The sequence below is a fragment of the Cottoperca gobio genome, chromosome 10, assembly GCF_900634415.1.
Source record: "Cottoperca gobio chromosome 10, fCotGob3.1, whole genome shotgun sequence".
Lineage (NCBI taxonomy): Eukaryota > Metazoa > Chordata > Actinopteri > Perciformes > Bovichtidae > Cottoperca > Cottoperca gobio.
In genome coordinates, this window is record NC_041364.1 from 6,608,646 (window position 1) to 6,621,743 (window position 13,098).

The window sequence follows — 13,098 nt, forward strand, 5'->3', positions numbered from 1 at the left end:
ATCACCTTCATTAAATGCCCAGTGTGCATCACAGTGCAGCTGGCGTCTCTCTCTCCTCCCTCGCCTTCTCATTAGCAGCTGCATCAGTGCTCCTCTCAACATAAACTATAAATAAAAGGGCAGACAGACATTTGCAAGCGAAGGCACTTTACTCTCTCCTTCGCAGGCTTTCGTCCATCACCTGTCATGTTGGAGGTGTTTGTGAAAACTGGCTCTACATTTCAGTATTTTCCCTACAAGGTCCAGAGCTTGACAGTCTCTTGACACGAGTTAGAAACGAGAATAGTGACGTACAGTAGATGCTAAACATAGAGATTTAGCCGAAATTCACATTCCACAGTAATTAACTTTTTCCCATCAGATCCACTGAAATAAAAGCATATTCTATTACTTTTTAACATTTCATTAAATCAGTTCTTAATGTTTTTTTCCCCCCCTCAATATATTCTCATTTCATTTTAGTGCACAGATAATAAGCCTCAGTGGATGCAAAACAAGTGGGAGAGCAGATCTTCACAGAACCAAAGCAAGCGCAGGCGTGACAGTACATGATTAATCCCATTAGGATTCAATTAAAAGCTTGATTGATGGAGTGCAGCCTGAAGGACAAAAGAGAGTGTTTTATGTGGAGTTCTCGGTACCAAAGCTCTCATTATGCTATGATTGCTAGCCTAAATTTCTCATTGTCAATCCCTGGGTCAAGAACATGAAGTCACTTTAATTAGTGGTAAAGTACATGTTAATGATGTGATACCTCCAAGATCATTGCTGATATTTCTTTCTTTTTTATATACTAATGCTGCTGATTAAAGGCAGGGGTCTTGTTGTTGGTATTTAGGTGTTTTGAGCTACAGAATGTGCTTTTTGTTTGCCTTTTTTTATGGTTATTTAATTGGGTCAAGCCTGCTGATCATCAGGGATCGACACTCATCCCTGCAAAGACTGAAGTTAGGCAGCAGTCTATCTCTCCTTCATCCCAAGTAGAGATGTTTGCCTTTGATTCTCCGAAACGAGGACTCCCTCTTATGCAACTGATAAATATGGATGAATGTTTCATAGCAGGAGGAGAAAAAAAGGCAGGTTCTAATGAGGCGAGGCTGTTTTGATGGCCTTCTTCTTCTTCTTCTTCTTCTTCTTCTTCTTCTTCTTCTTCTTCTTCTTCTTCTTCTTCTTCTTCTTCTTGGTCTCCTAAAATAAGAGTTGGGAGGGTTAGATTCAGAAACTGTTTACAGTGCAGGTCATTGTTCTGTGTCACCTAGACAATAACAATGTTTGCCGTAACAGTAATGTAATCCAGTGTAGTGCTATAACTCTGTCATCCATTTAATTGGTTTATTTTTTTACTCCTCCTTCATAGAATATAATCAAATTAATTTCTTTAAACTTATCTCGCTTTTTCTTAAAGTGTGTCTGGAAAGTTGCGACGGAGCATTGATGTGTTTGCAGATATGTGTTGGGTGTTGATTGTGTTTATTTAAACTTCAGTCTTTCCACATCAAAAACACTATTTCTGAACTTTGTGTTGATTTTAATCCGTTTTTATTCAGTTCATGACACATTAATGCCAATCAGTATTTAAGAGGCCAAAATGATTGAAACAGTTCCAAACGAAAGATGTGCGCTCATATTTATCAGGCTAGTGAACGGGAATGTTAGCACAAGTTAGGTATAGGCTCTTGCAATTTATTAAGCATATATTTAATGATATAAACACATAATGAATTCATAATTGTTGTATTTACCCAACAGTGAAGCAGCTTGGCAAGCTTGAATCGGTTTTCACTTTGTTATAAACAGCGTGAGTTTGATGACTGCTACTTCCCGTCCTTATCGTAGATGTCTGACTTGACTGCATCCACTTGTCTGATGTCTAAGATTAATCCTGAAATATGGTATTATAATATATGCTGTTGTGAGGCAGATATTGTTTGATTCAGATCTAAATGATCTGTCAGTAACATGTCTCTACCTCTGGTATTAACATACTAAAATGCTTCTTCAGCACTGACTTTTAATTGACTTTTTGTACAAGGACACATTTCAAAGTGTCTGACTCTACGTCTGGATGTAGTCGCATATTCTTGTGCAAAAAAAGCGATCATTTAAGCACGATAAAACAGTCCATATTTGAATACAAATGCACTTACGTTGCACTGTGACGTGACTTGTCATTTGGTGGCAGCGCGCACACAAAGCCCCCCCCCCCCCGACACTGCCGCCTGCATGTGTTCCTCACCACAAATTAAGTGCTGCTGTAATTAATAAAGCCAACCCCAAGGGTGTAGGCATTAATTAATTCCACTGGATTGGAGACTAAATCTCAAAGAAAGATACTGTTTAGATTAGAAATAATCCTCTTTAGTATTCTCTGTTTTAAAGTTGAGTGAAAGCATGTTTTTAAGAAAATCTACTCGAGTGACAAAACGCTTTAGGCCATTTGTGATTGTAAAGTGTGACCCGGCAGATCTGTACATTGGATACAGTTGTTTCAGTGCTGTACCCGAGCCCGCGTGCAGACTGATTGCTTTGTTGGTAATGCAGATAAACTCGATGTTGCCTTACTGAAGGTACAAGAGCGAACAGTCTCACAGCGTGACTCAAACTGAGTTGGAATCACACGGAGAGCCGTGATGTTCAGTGGAGCACGTCGTCTGGTCGGCTCCACTCCTTCCAGTTAACAAAACGCTGCACTGCAGTTAGTCTGCCAGAACAGAGATGTCAAAATAATTTGTTGCCTCATTTTGGAGCAGTGTGCACTCTGACCACATTAAGTTTCAAAGCTGCCTTCATTGGTGGCCTTGGAAATATACACAGAATGCTCACATACACGGTGTCGCTGTAGTTCCTGCTCTGGCCTGATGAGGAACGAGAGGGGAAGATATTCACAGACATTCATATATGCCTGTATATGCATGTGTCTGACTTTCTTGGTTTAGGTTTTTAAGTGTAATATCTTTAATGTGCTATAACCCCGGTTATATTTACTTACTTCTCCAGTATCAAATTTGTTAATTAAGTTTTAATGGTCCAAACATTTTGGGTGCATCATATTTTCTTATTTTCCCGACATTCAGCCAAATAAAACCGCTAACTGACTCGTCACATGTCAGTTTTTACTCCAGTACGTGTGATAAAGAAAATACTTGCTATTGTTTTAGTGTTAAATTTCACTCCTAGTACATTTCTATTGAATCTCACATGTATTTTATACCAAAATGTGTTGATGTTGATGAGTTAAAGGACTAACATTTGACATAACATGCACAACACAACTGGATATAGAAGCAGCAGAATGAATCTGCTACTTGTAAGGAAAGAAAGTTAGCTCCAGTTAATAATATCTTAAAAATAAATGCAAGTGCATGAAAAGATTGTAACACTTAATAAATGAGTAACTTAGCTTAGCTTCAATAATTTACTTAAAATTGCAAATTAGTGACTCGTAAAGAAAACATGCAACTTTTACCTACCAGCAACAGTAAAGTATTAAAGTATGCTATTAAAGACATCTTGCTTATTTAATTTGTATAAAAACCAACATTTATGAACAAGACGTTGTGGCTTTACAGGGAGAGTTATGTGATGGACTATTTTCCATTATACGCTTTGGTTTTTGTACACTTGAACAAACACGATATAATATAGTAATGTCATTTGTTAATTAGTGAGATGGAGAGGTGTGCTTTAACATTTGGATAGAGTCGACTGTGGATGTGTTCAAAATCACACACTGACGTACTACATATATATATATATATATATTCCTCTTAACCGTACCATCACTGTCCATCATTCGTAATTATATTTTATCCAGAGGTTAATTATTTAAACAGTCTGCCTCGCGATAGTATGTCCAGTAAGCTCTTGCATATCTAGTATACATCCAGGCATTTCTCCCGTACACAAAATCCACATACTATGCAGTTGGAACGCACACACTCATACGTCATAAGTAGTATGAATAGCACCTGTTACTAAACTAAGCTAAGCTAACCAGCGTACTAGCGTACAGACGTGAAAGTAGCATCATGATTAGAGGACCTATAATCACTGCTGTCAACCTAACCACAACACCTCCGCTACAATCCTTCCCGGCATCTGACCTATCATACTCTAACACCTGCCAACTCATAAACAAACCCATCTTTAATCCAATCCCGGCGTCTGCACATTCACAGATTATGTTAACAATAGTCTTTGTCAACAAGATCATCTTTTCTCCAACAGTCACGTGCCTGAGGCTGAGGATGGTAGTTTTGCAGAGGACGACTGGTAAGATGACTGGGTGTACAATGGTGATCGTTTTCGCTCCTCGCTTCTGTGATGTATTAGTGCTGCCTTGCCTTGTGGAACTCGTGACTTTGAACACAATATCAGTGTGTGTTTGGTGTTTTTATTCTTTGTGCATTGAGTACACTTTGGACATGTTGTATGTGACTGTGTCTTGATTCACTGTGTATATCTGTTGATGTGAAGAAACGGCCGTAAACAGGCACTTGTACATTCAGCAGGTTTGGTAGACCGAGCCTTCAGTGTATGTTGTGTTGAGGTTGAATCTGTGCGGCACATTCTGCTTTTCAGTTAACATCAAACTAACTTTGGAGGTGGTAGCTACACTCCCACTTATTCTCTCTGTCACGGTCTCTATCTTGCACGTACGGTACATACACACGCACACAGTCCTACTTATGAGATCCATCTGCTACAGTGTTGGGATCTGCAGTAACAGCATGGGCGTGTCTCATCCATTTTGCATGGGGGATTGGGGCATATTTGTAAATGCCTATTATGCCAAATGTTGAATCTTTCTACTTTTAAAGGAAGTTGCCAGCTTCCATGAAGGCATGTCTCTTTTTGCTGTTTTTTAAATTCTCACTGAAACAAAAGTTAGAAGCTTTATTTATACACAAAATGGGTTCGGGATATAGGAACGGGGGAGAATTAATGTGTGTTTTGTTGCTCGATCGTAGATATAAAACAAACCAACCCAGTACTGAATCAGTCTTAAAATGAGTCCTTTTTAAATTGGAAGTTAATTTAAGTCGACGCTTATCTCAGTGCCATCTTGACACAGTTCTAAATGTATTACCTCCAGGAGAGCACGTCGTGTCACAGATTTAGTTCAGGAACCAGTCCGCAGATATACACTGTGAACAGCCAGCGCCCTTGTTCCCATAGTGACGGGACCTCTGTGTGCTGGCAGGTAATCAATAACTGACCGTCCTCCACATCCAGCCCTGTGATTCAGAAATTTCATCAAGACAATAGGCGTAGCGAGCGACGCTACTGCTGCAGAAGAAAAAGGCTTAGGGCGTAGAAAGTGTAAAAAGGACTCCGTGGATTAGTCTGTTTTTATGTCGCATATGAATTTATAAGGCTATTGAAATCTAACTTGGATTCACACATGTTGAAATACGTTGCTTAGATGTAACCTGCTGTAACCAGAAAAGATATTTCACTGTATATGATACGAAGCTTTTTTTAGTAGAAACCTCCGCCCTCGGTGTGTGTCGACATCATGTATGTGGAGCGTTTAGAAATGCAGACTTTGTTTGCCCATTTCTCCCTGACATCTTTTTAATATAACCTGCAAGTGTGACAGATCACATCTGCGTATGTGCAGCACGATATCGACTCCAGCCCTGCTGTTTTATGGCATTGCTGTATTTTTCCTTTCCTCCCAAACCTCTGTGCGGTGCAGTAGATGGGAGTATTACTGGCTGTTTGGCTCTGAGGGATCCCAACAGTGTATCCTGTGGGATTAGAAAGACTTATGGTTGCTAATGGCAGCCTCGGTAACATTTCTATCAAGCCCCAGTGCCACGGACAAAGCTGCTGTCTACCTGATCTATAGGACTCTCTTTATCACAGAATCATAAATCGATCCCTGCTGGACGGCCAGGGAGCGGATAGTTACATATAAATTCACAGTTATAGAGAGATAAAAAACATCTTTTCTTTTACCAATGAAAAGTTTTTCTTTGTTTCAGCATGACTTTCTGTTGTTGATGAAAGATTGTATCATTTATTTTTATTTTTGCTTTATTCCTAATTGAATGCAAAATATTGAATTATTTTGCATCTTGCCAGTAACACAATTCATTTCTGGTACAAGTATGAGCGACTACTTGTATTTCCAGTGATTTATTAGGCTTTGGCTTTGATTAGTGTATGAGTAATTACATCTTTCTGAGCTGCCAGAAATTCAGCCTGCTGTGTCCCTGTAAGCACTTCCTTTTGCATTGTTTAATTTCTGAAGCAGGGGAACACCGTTTATTATTTATGGAAAAGACTGAAGGGAATATATATATATATATATATATATATATATATATATAAAAAGGGAAATTGAACGAGTGGATTTTTTTGTGCATTGTGAAATAATAACGTCTCATTCTTCGGGATGATCTGCTTCTGCCAGCATGGACAGAATCCCAAACAGTCACACTGTACATAACGTTACTAAAGCCCAGGGGACCTGCATTTACATTCTGTCTGCATTGCGGGTGATACTTTTAAATGTAAATGTCAATACTGTTGGCTTACAGCACTGGCTGTTTGACATCTGTTTGTTGGTGCCGCTCTCAGCGCACATTCGTTTTTATCTACAGCTGAAGTTGATCAACAGAAGATTGTTTGGCAACTGTTTTTATAATCGATTTTTAAACGCTTCTATCGTTCTTCAGGCCAAACAATGCAAAAACATTCACTGGTTCCGGGTTTAGATTTGATGCTTTTCTTGTCGTATGTGAGAGTTTGGGTTTTTCTGTTGGTCATATAAAACACCCAGTTTGAATACGTCACATGCAGCTCGAGAAAATAAAGGAAGTTGCAGTTTTATCTGAAGGTTGTGGACATTGCTTGAGAAATTACAGCGTATTCTATGCAGGCTCCAAGAAGATTTGGATCCATAAGAAACACTTTTGTCATGCTTGATGTATTTGGAAGACATGTTAGTAGAAAGACTTTTATGTTGACGCCATGTTGTCATAAGCATTGTTGAATAACGATCTGACGCCAATACAAATGAATGATCTGTTCGTCACTAATCTAGTGTCACGACAATATGTTCTAGTTTGGCTGTCGGTGCTCTCAAATATTCCAGTGTGTTCTGTCTTTTTGACTTCCCCGTCTCTTCTTTACAGCCACAGCACCCACTCATCGGAAGAGGAGGGATTTAATGACCTGAGCTTACTGGAAAACCTCCAAAATAATCACGTAAGTAATGTCAAGGTTCTCCGCCACTAGTGTGACGGCTGCTGTCTGTTTAGGACGAAACTAAGAAGGATTTAAAAGTGTGTGTGTGTCCGTGTGTGTCTGTGTGTGTCTGTGTGTGTGTGTGTGTGTGTGTATGGTCTTCTTGTCATCTTAAATGGACTTTAGTGGACTTTAGCGTTTTATGTTGTGGAGAAAAGAATGTGATGGTAATGCCATGCATGGTTTTGTTGACACGTTGACTGAATTCTCTTTAATATCAGTTTGATTAAAATACTGCTGAAGGATGGATTACAATTTTACTTTACAGGGCATCGTAAACACAGGCAGGCAAACAACCTAATTAGCTCATTCTGACAGGATGGAGACCTACTTTATTTGCTTATCCACCGTGGGGAACGGTGCCTGCTGCAGAGTGATTATGTTAGTGGGAACTTGTGGATATGAAGACTGCCCAAAAAAGAACATAAGAAAATCAAATATTTAGCAGTTGTGCCTTCGTCTTAAAATATGGACTTGTACATGCATTTGGGATCCGTCACAGGACTTCAGAGGGAGCAGCAAAGGCCACCTGTGGTAATGAAATGAGTAAAACCTGTGATTGATTGGCTGCTCGAGTCACACAACTGCAGAACAGCGTGGGGGAGGTAGAATGTCACATCTAATTACATACAGTAGCAGCACCCAGGGAAAGTAGCAATCGCACTGTTTGCTTTGTTATGACAGCAGAATCTCTCCACACATTGAGTTTGTCTCGGATCTGCTTTAGTTTCACATTGATAGCACCGCACCCACTGCTAATTATGCATAACCAACATATAGTAAATAGTAAACATTCAATGGAGATTACAGATCCAGTGATTACAGTGAACAGTGCAGATAAATTGGATATAGTGTATGAGTAAACGGCTGTATTGCAGGTATAGTATAATATATGCATGAATTGTCCTGATAGGCTGTGGGAAGAAGCTCCGTGTGTGTGTGTGTGAGCTGTGGATGCACAGTCCATTGCTGGGGTGGTGGGGGTCCTTTATTATCCTCCAAGCTCTGCTTATGCACCTCCTGTTGTATAGGCGCTGCAGGTAAGGTAACACAATCCACCTTCCAGCACCTCTAGAGCTCACTAACTAGCACGTTATGTCTCGTTTGTTTAACCAGTACAGTACTGAAATGTTTCAACAGTGACTTTCACTCGTTGCCTGTCAATCTTACTGTGATGACGAGACTCCAGGAAGTCACTAGCTAGCTGTTTCCAGTCTTTGTGCTAAGCTAAGCTAACTGGCTGCTGGCTGTAGCTTCATATTTACTGCACAGACATGAGGGTGGCATTGTTCTTCTCATCTATCTCTGAGCACACGAGCGTGTTTTCCAAAATGTTGCACTAGTCTTTGTGACAATATCTACAACCTGCAAGCGATCAATGCTTCCCTGTCCCTTGTGTGACACACAGAGGCTAAATGAAAGCATACATTTCATTTAACACCTTCCGTTCTCACTCTTTGTCCTTATGGCCTTCAGAATGCTTCTTACTTAAACATTACTAATCCTTAACATTAACAACAGTTTTGTGTGGCTGCAGGCTGTTCGTAGGAGGAGTGTTGATACAGTGTTGAGGGGGATGGCAGACTAGAGGAGAGGAAAATTAACAGTGCTGACAAAAATAAACATCCCCTCAGGTGCTTTTCATGTTCTCTTGAGTCACTGGACATGTTCTCCGCCCGCAGAGCTTCAGCAGCCTTCGTGGGTGTTTGTTTACTCGCTCGCTCGTCTGGACGCTCGGCTTCATTTTCTCTTGACCCTTCAACTTTTTCCACACTGGCCACGTCTGACGCTGATGAGTGTCTGTCACTGTTGTCGTGACACAGATTACCCAGGAGTCAGTGGGGGTGATGGCTGGCAGCACGGTATTAGCTGTCACTTCTAATTGTGCCATCAGGGCAAAGCTCACAACGTGCCCTGCACTCTGTGTGTTCTGTAGACTATTCCTTGGCTCAGTGACATCCTGGAGTTGCCAGGTAAACAGCAGAGACCAAACGTATATGCCAAACCCCATCCCTTATTGTGAATTCACCCAAAACCTAATTCTAACCTTAACCCTAAAACCAAGTTTAAACCCTCGAACAGCCCCTTGCAGAGGTGATGACTGAAAATGTCCTCACTTTTAGTGTCTAAAACTCAACTGGCTCCTCACAAAGAACCCCCCCACACACACAGGCACACACTGACATGTCCTTCAGAGGATACCTGTCAACCCAGACCAGATTAGCATGCTGCTACAAAGCAGAGGGGGCTCTTACAGCCACCTGGACTGTAATAAACGCTGTGTACTTTAATTTACAAGAGGCCCTTTGATATGCCCTCCCCCTCCATCCATTTGCTCCTTTGTTCCCAGTTAGAGATCTCTCATCAGAGTTGCCATGGCCAACAGAAAGAGCACATTTAACAATACTGCGTGCGTGTGTACGTATATTTTTGCTTGAGAAGGGAAGAGATCAGCAGATGTTTTTGAGTAATAAGCAGTCAACAATGCATAGCGTGGCATATATTTGTTACATCTGCTGTAGAGTCTCTACGTCATCATAGGTTCATTGGTTATTCTGCTATTGAACTCATTTTTAACAACCATCAGCAGCCTGATTACTGTTTGCTGTATGATTCAGGCCTGCCGTAGCCCTGGAGGTAGCTGATATCTCTGCCTCACTGACTAGAAACTGGTGGTTCTGCAGCCTCAGACGGGAGCCTCAGCAGATGCCTGTCCGAGTCCACCCCTCGGCTAGTTAGTCATACGTTTCCCCTCATTAATGTAAAATGCCCTCAGTGTATAGGTTAGGCCTTTTTTTCATTAACCGAAGCAAGTCTATATTGCATGCACATGCATGAGCAGATGTCTGTCTGTGCGATCCTTCTGGCTTGTTACCAGCAGTCATTAGTCTGGCCGAACCTGACTGGTGACTGCTGGAGCCCCATGTGTTCCAGAAATGGATGGTGGCTTTGAACAACAACATGTGGAGCTCATGGATATTCAGACAGACTTCTATTTTTGGAGTTTTGTTTTTTTTTTTACTCCTGAATGTCACAGTAACATATTTGTACCAGAGAAGTGAGGTTGAAGTCAATCATTTGAGTTTTGGGGTGATTCATTGGCATGGTGAATGTAAGTAAATAAATGCTACAACTTGCCCTTCAGTGCATACATTTAAGAAGAAGCTGTCCGTAAACATGGCTGCACAGATTGTGCGTTATGCAGGTTGACCAGGTTGATCAGTGCGCTCTCTCTTCCCACAGTGTCATCATGTCTTTCTAAGTTGTTTTTATTTCTGTTGTGTTGTGACATGTTTTTATTAAAGAACATTAACCGTAAAAGAGCCCTTTCCTCTTCCTGTAGCCTACAGCTGCTGTCATCCTGGATTTCATGACCATGATGGCCATCTGTCACACTGCAGTCCCTGAGCGCATAGATGGAAACATCACCTACCAGGCTGCGTCTCCAGGTAGATCACACCTCCGTCAACACGGCTAGTTGAATACAGCTTGTGGATTAACAGTACGCTTCTCGGGTATTAACCCACTGTCAGTTGTGTGTGCGCACATTATAATTTGACATTTTGTCTGTCTGCATGCTCAAAAGAGAAAAAACTAAATAAAGTCTTCATGACCAAGAATACAAATTTTGGAATGTTGCAGCTAATCAGATTTACATTTTTAGATCCGAAGCTCATCATTAAAAGGGATTGCTACTTACAAACTTGCACAGCTATTGCTAATGCAGCATTAAAAAAAATTGCCTTCAGGTGGCAAGTATCAACGGCAGAAACTCTTTTTTCCCCTTGCCTGTAGATGGTGCTCAGCCCATTACGTTTATGTGCAATTCCAAACTGCTGCAGATGTTACTTTTCTCGCTGCTAGGTGGCAAACGTTAAACTCAAACTGCAAGTGAAGAAATCGCAAGACTTAAATTGCCAGTGCTGCAGCTCTGGGTGATCTTGGTTGCAGGTGCTTTCCATCAATCATGCTTTGTGTCCTTGATATATTTTTGTTGTTGTTGAGATGTTTAATTTTCCATCCGGTGACCTCTGTGTCTTTGCAAATGGAAAACATCACTACAGCCTCCAGGTAGCAGTATTTCATAAAGACATTTATACAGGAGAGAGCCCGGAAATCACATTTAGAAAATATAATATCCTGTTTACAGAATGCATGCTGTATGTCACTTTGATCCCTCGGTCTCTCACGTTCACAGCAGCGGTGAGACACCTGCCAATCAAGGAAAAAACATGCACTTAAACGTGATTTTCTTTTTAACTCCACAAAATCATTGGCATTCGAGGAGGTGAAATGAACGACTGAGAAAATGTGCTTGCGTTTCTGTTTTACGAGAATGACTGCAGCTTAAGGCATTTGCACAATGGCTTCACCACTTAGACACAGTGGTTGCGCCTAGCAGCACTATGTAAATGTCCTGAAAATAAGGACCATCTTAATGAACTCTGAAACTGTCGCTATGCTTAAAGGATCAAATCTGTCGTCCAAAATGTAAACAAAGACGTAGCTCTCACGGGAAGAAAGAAATAAAACAGCATCTGAAGCTTATTAGCAAATTGATTGACAAGCCTTTCGGTATATACTACATACATATACTACAGGAGAGGTAGAGAGGTAGAGCACAGCAGTGAAACTGGCTCGATATTCAGTTCAATATAAAAACAATAAACGCACACATTATGAAGACATATTGATTGGCTAAAAGGGTTTTATAATAACTGTACAAAGCAATGCTGCTGCTCTTCATCTAACATTTTGCTCTTGATAAGAGAGATGACATTCTTTGCCTGATTGCTTAGAACAATCACGGTCTTCCTGAGCGTTGGGGTTTGAAGCAGAACGGGGAATAGCTGCAGAGAGAAGGGTAGTTAAGTGAACTGTAAAAAAACAAGCGGAGAGCTTTTTTTCTCGCCCTGCAGCATCTTCATGCAAGCCGTAGCATCAGCTACCTGGTCCACAGCTTCCAGGCACTGCCCTCTAAAAGAGTGGAAATGTTTCCAGGCAAACCAGTTTAACGTACACAGTGTGAACATGGTTCTTATCAATGACTGTCAGGTTCAAATTCCAGGTTATCTTGAGACCGTTTTGTGTTTATCCTACATTTTGTTTTGCGTTTGCTTTAAAGACGAAGGCGCTCTGGTGAGAGCAGCACAAACCCTTGGCTTTGTGTTCTCTGGTAGAACCCCCGACAGCGTCATTGTGGAAATGGTAAGTTTTGACACGACACGTTTAATGAAATCAAAACACTCCTTAAACTAAAGCTAATATGCATTGTGCCAAAGAGAACTCCGCCTTTTGTATTCACATGTGCCACAGAAATGGAAAGGGACGAACATCACATTTGATTATATCCTGTGTGTCCTCTCCGAAGCTCATGTCACTCATCCTGTTGTTCCCGTAATTGGCTAACCTGATGATTGCACTAAGAGAGGCGGAGGCACAAAGGCCAAAGCTGTTTTCAAATTATTCTCTTCTGCTGCGAACATCTTGTCTCCAAGACGTTTGTCCAATTTCTTAACCTTTTATTCGGCCTTCTGACGCTCTCAGCATCTATTCAATCACTCCGTCTTGTACCTCGCGGTCTCTACAACTAAGGAAGTTAATTGAATTTTACCTTGTTATTCTACCTCCATCAGCTCAGTGCAGGCAACCGATGAACACATTTAAAGCATAATTAAAGCTGATTTGAGTAGGATGGCTTGTGCTTCTTAAGTTGTCTGACTGAGGTTGAGCTGTTAACTCGTCTGTCTCTTTGGATTCAGCCCGGAACAGAGGAGAGGTACGAACTGCTTCACGTGCTGGAGTTTACAAGGTAACCCACTGATAACAGCATTGTTATTT

The 13,098-nt window shown here is 41.0% G+C and overlaps 1 protein-coding gene across 6 annotated transcripts in view; it reads left to right on the top strand.

Moving 5' to 3' along the window:
- Positions 1-13,098, top strand: part of atp8a1 (ATPase phospholipid transporting 8A1) — a 100,398-nt gene that overhangs the window by 40,502 nt on the left and 46,798 nt on the right. For 4 of the 6 annotated variants that reach the window (XM_029441495.1, XM_029441497.1, XM_029441500.1 and 1 more), the window contains 5 exons: positions 4,228-4,272; positions 7,146-7,218; positions 10,601-10,706; positions 12,383-12,465; positions 13,020-13,069. In XM_029441495.1, coding sequence (XP_029297355.1) covers positions 4,228-4,272; positions 7,146-7,218; positions 10,601-10,706; positions 12,383-12,465; positions 13,020-13,069 — 357 coding nt within the window. The remainder of the gene's footprint in view (positions 1-4,227; positions 4,273-7,145; positions 7,219-10,600; positions 10,707-12,382; positions 12,466-13,019; positions 13,070-13,098) is intronic. The other 2 variants (XM_029441498.1, XM_029441499.1) reach the window with 1 other exon arrangement.